Below are 12,812 nucleotides of genomic sequence, written 5' to 3' on the forward strand. Positions count from 1 at the left end.
ACAAGATTGAGTTTGCAAGAGCTGAGCTGTTGAGGACAGGATATTTTGGAGATTTCTGATTCCTAAGGTTGCCATAAATGGGAAGTGATTTGATGGCCCATAACAACACATGAGGGGTTGTGCAGCCAGGAGATGGCCAGGTGTGGAAGAGGTCACCTGGAAGGGATTGACCCGTCCCTCCCTAGTTCTTTAGAAAAGAGATTTTTGAGCGAATTGGCCCGGAAGCATGACTTGGTATGAACATTTGAGGACGCCGGCCCTGAAACCAGTGACGGGGAAACCTGTATGTTTCCCTTTCTCCCATATTTTGTTTAGAACCCGTTTAGGAAGGGAAGTGCGAATTTTTGCCCCAAACGTCCCTGCCTCCATTCTTGCCAAAGGCAAGACCAGCATGGAGTGTAGACACCACGCCAAATTTACTTGCCGTATAAACGCTGTAGGTGAAGAATCTCCCTGGGGTTGGAGGGCCTAATTTAGCAGCACAAATATGATAGCCATCAAAGGATTTCAAAGCCCACCTTTGGAGATCTAAGCATCTCAAAGCTTTCTGGTGGGAGACACAGAACTGTCAAGTTGATTTGCTTCTGGATTTGTGCCGTACTCTCTCTGTCTCTCTCTCTCTTGTTATGGTGACATGTTTTTATATTGCTTTTCACTCAATGGAGTTCCAACAGCACAGTTTCCCATTAAGTTGGTTTGCTACAAGATCGCCTTTTGCACGTTTCTGGAACCGGCTTTGTTAAATCTGTTCTTCATTCTGTGTGCGGCTTTGGGTTCAGGGAGAAAAGCGGGCTCTGCGCCAGAACCCGTAAGCAAACGATTAATTTTTAATTAAATGGCATTACAAACGAAAGAACAGGCATCAGGTCCAAAATATTGGAAAAGAGGTAATGGAATACCAATATATTGCTAAAGCTGTATGGTCAGCTGTAAGCAGATGTGGTCAGGAAGTAAAGGACATTGTTTGTTACATACAGTAGGACTCCCATGTCTGTGGGGGATTGGTTCCAAGTCCATGGATACTGAAAACCGTGGATAATAGGGAATGCTATACATAGCATAGTTAAAGAAAAAATCCAGAAAAAGTATTTTCGTGATGTATTACCAGAACTAGCCACTTGAGGGAGCCAGAATCCATGCTATGTATTTTTCAACAACAAGAATGCATAACATGGCCTCTGGCTCCCTCGCATGGCCAGTTCTGATAAATACATTGTGGAAATACAGTATTTCAGACCTCCAATAATTGAAACAGCAGATACTGATCCCACAGATATGGGGCTCCTACTGTATTTGTTAATTTGTTCCTTGTTTGCTAGTTTCTACTCTGCATTTTTCCTTGCCACCGATAATGGTTCTGCACTAGTAGACAGTGCCTGGAAATCCTTGTACACATACGGAGAATGAGCCTAATTTCCATAAATAGTGGCTAAAGGGTATGTTACGGAGAACACTTCAAATGAAATTTGTTAGTCCCAGTTCAGGTGGGCCTTCATGTCTGAGAAATCAGAGTTGCAAACAAAGCCTGTGTTTACCTCCCCATGACCAAGTGCTCAACAGGGCAGGCTAACTGGCAAGCTATGGGTAAAGGTTCCCCTTGACATTTAGTCCAGTCATGTCCAACTCTAGGGCACGGTGCTCATCCCCGTTTCCAAGCCGTAGAGCCAACATTTGTCCAAAGACAGTTTCTGTGGTCATGCGGCCAGCGCAACTAGACACAGAATGCTGTTACCTTCCCACCGTGGTGGTACCTATTTATCGAGTCGCATTGACATGCTTTCGAACAGCTAGGTTGGCAGGAGATGGGAGAACCGACGGGAGCTCACTCTGTCGCGTGGATTCGATCTTACGACTGATGGTCTTCTGACCTTGCAGCACAGAGGCTTCTGCGGTTTAACCCGCAGCGCCACCACATCCCTGAAAGCTATGAGTGGCAAGCTATGAGCAGTGTCCAAAGAGCCTGCTGTGGCAATCAGATGCTTCCAGCCCTTAAGAAATCCCCACTTCTAATGATGCACGTATAGTTTGACCCTCAATCATGCTTGTTGAGTTAGCGTATACTGTACCTCTTCCCCCCCCCCAATATCTTCACCCGTGAGGCATCCTACAGTTGCTTGCTAAACCAAATGCTTTTCAAGCTGAGTTCTCATATATGAAGAAAAATGGGGTTTTTGGAAAAACTGGTTTTTCTTTTATCGACTTTGCTTGGCGACGAAATATGTGATCGCGGAGCCCTTCCGCATGAGTTGTGCCTGATGCTTAGGTCCCGGTTTCTTTACGATGGGACTGTTTTGCTGTGCTTTGCAGTTCTCGTCCCACCCCTCGGTGCCTGCTGTGTAAGGCTGTCGCTTTGGAGTAGCTATTAACACCATTACTCATGTCTGGGTGCTACTTAAGTCTCCACTTCTAACTCGTGTTGTACTTGATTGCCTATAATAAAACCTGATGGAAGCTTTGAAAATGGAGAAAAAGGAAAGCTGAAAGCAAGAAGTGGCTAATAATAATAATAATAATAATAATAATAATAATAATAATAATAATAATAATAATAATAATAATAATAATAATAATAATAATAATAATAATAATAATAATAATAAATCTTAGAACGGCAGAGCTGAAAGGGACCCTATGGATCATCCAGTCCAGGCACTGCCAGGAAGGCCCAGGGGGGGAACTGAACTCCCAACCTCTGGCTTCATAGTCAGACACCTAAACTACTGAGCTATTGGAGAAGCAGAAGCTACCTCTCTGCCTTTATTGGCTATCAGGGAGTAACAGGGAGTGTGCTTTTTCTGCATCCTTCCTGCTACCATCTGCTGGAAACCTAAAACTCTTTTTATAACTGCAGAATTTTTGGGTTCAGGAAGTCAGAGTTTGAAAGTAACTATAATCAGAACTCTGAAATAACTAGTTACAAGTAACATAATTACCAATAGCTCTAGTTACTTGGGGGTAACATGTGGTTACCGTGTTCCTCCATATGTACCACAACTGGACAGACATGTTCTTTGGTTGTACTCGTCGTGACACCTAGTTACTTTTCAAAAGTTACTCTTGAAAGGCTGCTGCTTGTTAGCCACCTTGGGTCTCAATTAAAAGAAATAAGGCACATTTGTTTATTTTATATTGTAAATAAAGATCATGGTGATAAAAGAATATTTTATTTTATATTTTTAATGTTTTTATTAAAATAATATTTTATTTTAATAGGACTGTGAAAGTGACTATAACAGAAAGGCATTGGAGGATCTTTTTTTATTGATGAAGGTAACTTTTAAAAAATTGATTTCCTAGGCTCTGGACATACCGATGGGTCCTCCTTCAGCCTGGGGCCTTTTTAAAAAAAACTAACAATTGCTGGACAGACCTGGTAATTTTTCCATTTTGGACGACACCCTCGCACTACCCAGCATGATGTTTTGACATTTTAGCCTCACGCTCTACCCACTCCACCACACTGCCTCTCAAGGAACGGAGGGCGATTTCTGAATGGGCAAAGCAAAACAGATTTAGGCTGGAAAGAGAGCGTAGAGGCCAGCCCGCTAAGCCCAGTTCCCGGGGCAACCAAGATTCCTGGGTTGTTCAGGCCTGCGAGGCTGAGCAGAAAACTAGCATCAAAAAGGACATGAAAATTATGCCTAAGAGTAGAAGGGAATCTGGAAACTGTTCTTCCCTCCACCCACCACCTTTCCAAGAAAAAAAAAAACCGCATCCTGCCGACAGTTTGATGCTGTGCTCGTGGACAATATAATCAGAGAGGGCGAAAAACCAGAAAGGAGGTATTAGCGTACATCCACACGACAGTGGGAGGCTGTGGGAACTAATTTCAGCAGATCCTCTCCGGGGCCAAGTCTGAACTTTAAAGGTAGTTTCTGAGGCACTGGACCTAATGTTGAGTGGGATGAGGGTCCGGCCACACCTCAGATAGCACCCGGAGAGCTCCTGTAAAGTTTGGATCGAAACACGGAAGGGACAGAGTCAATCGCCTCCTGCAACTCTGGCATCGCCACCAGCCCTCCCTGCAACGCTACACAGTTCAGGATAGCATGTGGTGACTCCATCCCAGGGAATCATGGGAGTTGTAGTCCTTTGAGGTCCCCAATGTGGTTGAGGGAAGGACACTAAAGCAGTGGTTCTTAACCTTTGTTACTCGGATGCTTTTGAACTGCAACTCCCAGAAACCCCAGTCAGGACAGCTAGTGGTGAAGGCTTCTGGGAGTTGCAGTCCAAAACTCCTGAGTAACCCAAGGTTAAGAACCAGTGCACTAAAGTGCTCTAACAGGAAGTTCCTCACTGAACTACAAAGCCCAGCATTCCTTAGGATGCCGCACCCAATGTGGTATCAGGCTGTTTTAACTGTGGAGAGTATGGATACTCGTTACAGTGGGATTCCATCTATATTTCAGGATCTGGGTGGCTCTGTTATAATAAGGGAGGCCTTGCAACGACCTTTTCCAACCATTTTGGCTGATTATTTCACGGTTCATGAAAGCCACATTGTCAGGTATGAGGATCAAGCTGGAACCACGGTGTGGCTTCATCTGCGCAGCCTTGCAATCCAACACCCCTAACAGGGTGGAAAATTGAAATTCCCCACTTCTCCTTTTCTCAACAGCCCTGCAGGAACTGCCAAGGAAGCATACGAGTGGAAGGACTTGGCAAAAGCAGATTTGGGGAGATGTTTAGTACAAAAAAGGAACTCAGTTTGGGTGGACAAGTTCACCTGCAATCTCAGAAGGAAAGTTCCCAAAAGAGCACTGGGGCAGGAACAGGAAGCTAGGGTGGAGCCAGGCCTAGCTCAGCCACAGAGGAAATTAGGCCTAGCTCAGCCCCGAAGTCTTCCAGTTGAGGCTTTTCTCCCTGGTGAGCCACATTTAGGTTCTGGAAGGTGCTTGTCAAGTAGGATCCCCAGAATGGAAGATTATGGGATTTTTGGTCCAAGAAAGAACAGAATCTCGTCTCTCATTCTCCTTGCCACACTACAGTGATGCCCCGCATAGCGACGATAATCTGTTCCAGAAATATCGTCACTATACGGATTTGTTGCTATGCGGAACAAAAAAGCCCATAGGAATGCATTAAAACACGTTTAATGCGTTCCTATGGGCAAAAAAGTCACAGTTATGAGAAAATCCTCCATACAGCCGTGATTTTCGCTGCCCAGTAAGCAAAGAAAAGGCGCGAAAACACTGCGGGCGGCCATTTTTTAACCCGGCGGCCATTTTGGAACCGCCGATCAGCTGTTAGAAAAAACATCGCCATGCGAAAATCAGTCAGCGAAACAGCTTACCGATCGTCGCAAAGCGATGTTTTACCATTTGAAACATCGCAATGGGATCGCTTTTGCAATCGCAAAAAAGCCATCGCTATGCGGATTCTTCGTTAAACGGGGCGCCCGTTATGCGGGGCACCACTGTATTTGCCCCCATCCTGCATCCCTTTTATGTGTTAAATGGGTGATGGCAGCCCAGTCTTGTTCCTGTATTCCATTTCACACCACCAGCTCTAGTGACGCTGGAGGGCTTCTTGAAGAAAACAGGTTTTCACAGGAGCTCGACTAATACATTTTATTGGGGGTGGCCTGTTTTTTTTAACCTTTTTTCTCATTTCCAAGGACCTGTTTCAGTCAGGTCTTATTTCAAGGCCCTGGCCCGTTTTACTGGAAGCCAGTGGAGAAGCGCTGGTCAGAAATGGGGCAAAATACAAGCTTCTATGGGCGGAATGAAGGGGAACCACAGAGGCTGCACTGTGATGCCTTTGCCGCCCCTACCGTTTCTCCGCCTGAGGCGACCGCCTCCCTTTGGCCATAGGCAGGGCTGGCCCTGTGTGAGGGAAATGGAAAGTCTGTTTTGCTGAGGGCTCTAAACAGATCTTTGAGGTGTGGCCTTTGGCCTGTGATAAATCTTGAACCCATTGAGGTCAGAGAGATCCCCAAAAAGAGACAGAGGGGTTGAAAAAGATTCGCAGGATGGCAAAGCCAGGACAGCGATCCCCAGCTTTCTATCACCCGATCCCAAAGAGCTTTCCAGGTCCATAAATTCAGATTTTTTTGAGTTAATTCATGAATTAGAAACACGACACACTCACAAACCCAAAACCAGGCTGCAAGGCAGGGGAGCTAACCATCTTCTCCATGACCGTCCGCGGAGGGGGTCGATCCTCTGTGGAAAACGGCAAGGATATTTTCCCGGGGCACCTTGAGGGGCACGCAGCTGAACCCAAACGCCCCATAATTGGGATCGGGCAAGACTGCCGAACACTGGGTCCAATTCGGCTGACCGGGCTCCCAGAAGTGGATGGCGCTGGAGTAGAGATTGTTGCGGTCGCCTCCAAAGACGTAAATCCTCTTCTTCCAACGCACCACCCCCGGGTAAGAGATGGCGACGGGGAGCGGCGGGACGGAGACCTCGCGGTTCAGGGTGCCGTCCTGGTGGAGGTAAGCGCAGCGTGACGTGAACTGGCGGTTTCCTTGTCGGTCGTCTCCCGTGAGCCCTCCGACCACAAAGATGGAGTCACCCACGGGGATGGCGCTGGCCTCATAGCACTCAAAGTCTGTGGAGATCTGCGACCATTCCCCGCACCCGACCTCATAAACTAGGAATCCCTTATGGGGCACTGCGGGGTCGGCATCCCCCATTTCTCCGCCAATTAGATACAAATTGCTCCCGAGTGTCGTAGAGGAAAAATAAGCCAAGGCGAACGGAAGGTCAGTGATGGCCGCCCACGTCTCTCGTTCCAGGTCGTAACTCTCTGCGCTGACCAGCGTCCCCGTGGTATCCCAGCCACCAGCGATGTACAACTTTTTCTCACACAGGAGAAGAGCGTGGCCAGCTCGGGCAGTGGACATGGAGGGAAGCGGCGACCAGAAGCCCCCAATGGTGTCGTACACGAGCAAGCTCTCTGAATAGCACCCGTCCAAGTGTTGGCCACCGGCCACGTAGAGTTTGTGGCCCATGGAGACGCAGCTGGGAGAGATCAAGGATCTGAGGTCAGGGAGCTGCTCCCACTGCTCGGTGCAAGGGTCGAAGAAGTGGACATGGGAATCTAGCTCCTCGCCCCCCACGTTCACGTCGCTCCATTTCGGGAGGCCCACGCAGACCACGCCGTCGTGGTACATGCCTTTCCTCAGCCCTCGGCTCGCCCACAGCCTTTCCGACACACCGAGCTCCTCCCACGGCAGCCGGACACACTCATAAAGCTCCTCGGTTTCTACCCGGACTTCGGCAAGCTCCTCGGGAGTCAGGAGGGGAAGGCGGACGTGATCCATCAGCAAGGGGAGCTTGGCCAGGCGCTCGTCTGGATTGTGCTGCACCCAGCGGCGCACGGCCCGGTACACCGTCGCTTCAGAAGCCACCGCAAGGCAGTCGGAGGTGAGGATGCTGAGCAGGGCGTGGAAGTCCACGGACAGGAAACAGGCCTCCTCAGAGAGGTGCTCAAAGTGGAAGGCCACGTAGCGTAAAGCGGGGCGTAGGAGAGGCTGGTGGTTGTGGGAATACGCCAACGCATACAGCCCCAGGCAGTTCTCCATGGAAATTCTCTCCATGAGGAATCTGCAACGAGCCACAGACGGAATGTGTGGTTAAATCCGGTGGAAATACATACGTTTTCAAGAAAATAAGCAGTGCAAAGAGTTTTATGTTCTTTCTCATCACTATCTGGACTCAGGGTTATCTGTGGCGTTGAATCTCATTCAAGTTAGGTGTTGGAGTGTTCACAACCTCGCATGCTGCCTGGAGAAGGTTTGGCGGAGAAGGACCTTTCTGGCTGATTGGACTGTCAATCCATTCAGCGTTAACCAATTGTTCCTTCCCTACCTCTGAATTCAAACAGAGCCCGCCTCTCTGCTCAGGGCTCCCCTTCTCCCCTTTCTCTGTGGGAGGTGACCAGTGATTCTGTTGAAGTCTGTCGCTGAAAGTAGACATGTTTGTCAGTTTGCTGTTTGATTTGTTCATTTGTAAGTAATGAAACCATTTAGCCTTTCTCCTACTAATATCTCAGAATGAGTGATGGAGACAATAAGTGCCAGTTGATGAGACAAGGGAACTTGGCAATATTCTGCTCTGTGAATCTCTGCACAGTTAAAGGATTTAACCAGAAATTTAAAACTTCACAACATCAGGATGGATTTAAAAAATTCACAACACATGTGGGGATATTGTTTTTGCTGCTGCTGCTGAATTCTGCAGTCTGAGAGTAGCATTCTCGCACCTCAAAAAACTCTTTCCAAGAAAAAAACAATAGGTGTTCCTGTTATGTGCTACAGCTGCGAAGTGGCTGAAATGATGCTCACAAATATTTTGCTGGAGACCAAGGCCAAGAAAATCCATATTGTGCACAGATGTGAGTGTGGTCCATGGGGGGGGGGAAGTGACAGGGAATCAATTCATTCAGATACGGTGCTGGAGGAGAGCTTTACAGATACCACGGATCATCAGAAAGACAGATCAGTGGCTTCTCCATGAAACCAGGCCCAAACTCCCACTGGGCCCCGAAACAAAGGCCGTCATCTTTGGGCCATATCCAGAAAAGACAAAACTCATTGGAAAAGACGACGAGGCTAGGAGAAGTGGAAGATAGTAAGAGAAGAGGAAGGCTGAACGTGGGATGGATTGGCTCAGTAAGGGAAGCCACGTCCCCGTGTTGGCAGGAGCTGTTAATGCCAGGAACTTTCAGGGGTAATTAATTCACAAGGCTGTGTGACATCAGAAGCAATCTGACCATGTTTGGTGGGTGTGACTGATTTACGGCATCCCCTGCCTTAGACGTGGTAGTGGTCATCTTACCAAATCTGAGTTGAAATGAGAACACTGCTATCAATGGGCACTGACCACAGTCACTCCATGGTTCCTCCAGATGAGGAGGCAGGCCATGACTGGTTACTACTTGGTGGGGAGCCAAAATGCGTTGTTTCCTTCTCCAGCCCCGTTTTCTCCACCATGCTGGAGCAGAACATCAACACATATCAGGAGTGACCTTCATCTGTGGTCGAAGTGACAGCAATTTAGACAACCGAGATGGGTTTCTTCCCATCTCTAAAACCTATGTGTAGACTGCTACTCTCAGGCACTCCTTCCTCCTCCTGTTCTCTGAGAGCATTTCCTGTTTCTTGTGGCTGTGCCATTTTGTTGGGAGAGGTGAGCCTGCAGACACGGAAGTCAGCATCCAACACCTACCATGAATAAGTTTAGAAATCTTTCCACCCTGCTCTATTCCTAATGTCAGCTGATAATCGCCTTGCGTTAATAAACGGCATCACATTCGCTTTTTTTGCTGCCGCGGAAAAATAACGGGCCAGAATGCGAGTGCATCGTTTATTCTGTTTCTGGGGGAGACAAGCAAACCATCAGCTCGAGCCACCGGAAACGGGTGGTCAGAGACATAACGAGCCACATTTCTCCTACCCACCACTTTCAAAGACGCACAGAACTTCTCTGTCTATTACCTGGTGATAATCTCCAAGGCAGGAGTAATCTGAAGTCTGCTGGCTGCTACAAACAGTTCTTCAGCCTCTGCCTCTTGAAGCAGGAGATCTCCCATGTAGATGTACCCTAGGAGGTTCTGGAGAGAAGTGGCTGACAAATCCATGAGAAAAACTTCTCCTTCCCGGGATTCCTTAAAGGTGCTGGCAAACATGCGCTGGAAATAAAGGCTGATGGAGGCCAGGAGTGGTCTGGAGGGGAAGAGAGAAGGAGGTGGTAGCAGAGTGAAACAGTATAGGCTGTGTAGCAGCCGGGGTAGTGAATCTGCTCTGGGTTTTTGTCCGAACTTTACAGGAGTTCTCCAATGTGCTCAGTGCTCACCCCTTCCCCGATTTGAGGTTCAGCATCTTATTCAGCCATTTCAGTCTGCATTTGGCAAGCATTTTGATAACAGGGGGAGAGCTCAGCTTTGTTGGATGCCTTGGGCCTGGTGGCACTGAAAGACTGGCGTGCCCAGAGGGATAACATTGTAAAAGGAGGAATTGAGCCTTTGTATTTTAATAGGTGTTTGGGTTCTCCGGGCAGAGAACGTGTTATCCAGGGATGTGTACCTGTGACAAGGGAACCTTTTTCCATCGACCACCAAGGTGACATCACAGAGCTGTTGAGTCTCATACAAATTCTTGATACCTGCAGGGGCAAATAAGGGGTTGAATTTTGGAACAGAGTGCAGAAAACAAAGAAGGAACTTCTGCACAGTCCAGAACCTCGGAAAGTTAGATTTTTAAGAACCACAGATCCCAGAAACTTTGTGTGTGTGTGTGTATGTGTGTGTGTGTGTATCTATATGTATATATATAAGTTTTATATATAGTTATATAGTTATCATTATAGTTATATATAGTTATATAGTTATAGTTATAGTTATAGTTATAGTTATATATAATAGTTATAGTTATAGTTATAGTTATATAGTTATAGTTATATATAGAGAGAGGTTTCATGTGGCCATTATGACAAGCAGCCTTATTTGATTTTAGGACTGATCCACAACACCCTTGTTTTCGTTTTGTTTTTTAAACCTACCTAAGAGGGACTGGGGGATAGCTCAGTGGTTTAGGTCTCTGGCTGCTGAGCCAGAGGTTGGGAGTTCGATTCCCCCGCGGGGCCTCCTGGGAGAAGAGCCATCCTGGGTGGCCTTAGGCCAGCGGCCCAGTCCCAGAAGTGCCCCCTAGAGGAAGGGAAGGGAAAACCACTTCTGAGCATTCTCTATCTGGAAAACCCTGAAATGGGTTGCTATGAGTCAGACTTGAATTGACAGTACATCAAGAGGAGGATGATCATTGACATAAGTCCACACTTCGTATTTTATTCCTGCGGATGGGGGTGAAACACTTCCCTGCTGGTAATACTGCAAACATTTTTGCGTTTATTTCAACTTCTAGGATTTTTTCTGTGAATTAATTTATGACTTTTTTGCACACAGAAAAAGCTCTGTTGTGTGCAAAAAAAAACCCTCCCCCACCAAAACCCAATAACCTCATGGAATTTTGCATTTCATTACATCTTTACTACCTTATCCAGAAAGTAGGGCGTGTGTTTCTTAAGTGCGTCGTATGTAATGGTAGAAACCCTGTCTTAGGCTGGGAGCTTTCAGGGTTGTATCTCGGTTCACGAAGACTGGATCCTGGTGTGTGTGCCTCTCTTTATCCTTTATTTCTAGGAGCGAAATAGCTTGATCCAGCCCAAGGCTTTTACATGCATGAGGAAGCATTTCTCCCTGAAAGGCTGGGGGGAGAGACAGCCTTACCTTCTCGGATGCATTTCTTCAGAGTTTGGGTGCCATCCGGCTCCATTTCGGTCTTCGTTGGGTGGTCCGCAGGGCCAGCCATGGGAGAGATCGGGCAATGAAAGCTGTAACCCCAGGGACAAAAATATGGAATATTAAGAGCCGCTGGTTGGGAAAGAAACACATTCTCATCTTTGTTGTCATTTAGTCATGAAGTCGTGTCCGACTCTTCGTGACCCCATGGACCAGAGCCCGCCAGGCCCTCCTGTCTTCCACTGCCTCCCGGAGTTGGGTCAAATTCATGTTGGTCGCTTCGATGACCCTCTCCAACCATTTTGTCCTCTGTTGTCCCCTTCTCCTCTTGCCGTCATGCATTCTCATCTAGAACACCTTAAAAAGGGGGGGGGGGTATTCATTGAGGATGTCTATCCTCCTCTTTCCAGCTTTCTAGAAATGAATATCTTATCCATGTAAATTCAGTCAGTCAATCAATCAATCAATCAGTCATCAACTTCACCTTAGAGCTGATAGGGACCTCATAGACCATCCAGTCCAGCCCCTTTCAAAAAGGCACAGTGGGGAATCAAACTCCCAACCTCTGGTACTTAAACCACTGACCTATCCAGCAATTCCTTCCATCCCTCCTCCTAACCCTTCCTTGAACCATCTTTGTGAACTCACAAGAGTCTCTCTCTGTGACCCCACGAGGACCCTTTCCTCCAACATCCTAAGGACCTACACCCCCTCCCTTGTCTTAGGTTCTGCAGTTGAGTGTCACAGAACAAGGGGGAACCTCATACACTTGAAATATCTAGCACGGTTTGGTCCCTGGGGACAGACCTGGCTGTACAGTCCAGCCCTACCCTTCAGAAGCTGTGGCATCGTCCCTGCAGGAAAAAGCTTGAGCAGGTGTGGGACGGTGGATGGAAAGAGCCCTCCAGCCTTTCTCCCTGGTTGCTTGTGCCCTTAGACACCCCCCCCAAGGCCTGGGTGCTTAGCAACCGCCTCTGGACCCCCTGAGAGTCTCCTAGCAACCAGAGGTGATACAGAGTCACACTGGGCATGAAAAGGATAGAAAGAGAAGGAAAATTACATCCAGCCTCTGTTGGCAGGGGGGAAATCTCCCCATGAGCCAAAGAAGGCCCCATGCTTCTTATCTAGCGAAGGGTACCAGATTGAAGGCACTGGATCTTCCCCTCCAGAAATGGATCTGCCATGTACTGTATACCAGAGGTCCCCAAACCGATGGTTATAGACTCTTCTAGGGTGCCTAGTTTCTCCTGAGCGGACCAGGGCATTGTTGAGAAAAGACATGAGGGGGAAACGTACTTCTTTAGGACTCCAGAATCCCAAAACTAACACAGCCTCTGTGCTAGTTATGGGATTGTAGGAGGGTATCATCCCACACCCCCATGGTGATTCCCCACCTCTGGTTTAGAAAAGGGAGGGGTGATATTGTTGGCTCAGGCGGCATCTTCCCTTGGGTCTACATCCCAGGGGTGAGAATAGCCCTGTAGAAAAGGTGGGAAGGACACAAACAAACAAACGAACAAAAACGGTCAACTCTTGAGTGGGTTATTATTTGGGCCTATTCTGTTTGA

General features: G+C 47.6%; 2 protein-coding genes across 5 annotated transcripts in view; one reads left to right on the forward strand and one right to left on the reverse strand.

Annotated features, from left to right (window-relative positions):
* The window catches only part of SRRM3 (serine/arginine repetitive matrix 3), a 122,782-nt gene that overhangs the window by 32,790 nt on the left and 77,180 nt on the right, over positions 1–12,812 (forward strand). The gene's annotated exons all lie outside the window — the stretch shown is intronic.
* Positions 4,141–11,278, reverse strand: LOC110085133 (kelch repeat and BTB domain-containing protein 12). Its single transcript, XM_020804991.3, has 4 exons — positions 11,233–11,278; positions 10,034–10,112; positions 9,446–9,673; positions 4,141–7,553 (listed from the first exon to the last, which is right to left on the reverse strand). The coding sequence occupies exons 1-4, from the start codon at positions 11,276–11,278 to the stop codon at positions 6,122–6,124; spliced, it is 1,785 nt and encodes a 594-aa protein (XP_020660650.3). The 3' UTR covers positions 4,141–6,121.

This window comes from Pogona vitticeps, chromosome 7, assembly GCF_051106095.1.
Source record: "Pogona vitticeps strain Pit_001003342236 chromosome 7, PviZW2.1, whole genome shotgun sequence".
Lineage (NCBI taxonomy): Eukaryota > Metazoa > Chordata > Lepidosauria > Squamata > Agamidae > Pogona > Pogona vitticeps.

Coding starts and splice junctions, on each gene's coding strand:
- LOC110085133 (XM_020804991.3), bottom strand. CDS start 11,278: ATGGAGCCGGATGGCACCCAAACTCTGAAGAAATGCATCCGAGAAG. Junction 10,113..11,232: donor GAAGAAATGCATCCGAGAAG/GTAAGGCTGTCT, acceptor TTGCCCCTGCAG/GTATCAAGAATTTGTATGAG. Junction 7,554..9,445: donor GCCTTGGAGATTATCACCAG/GTAATAGACAGA, acceptor GGCTCGTTGCAG/ATTCCTCATGGAGAGAATTT.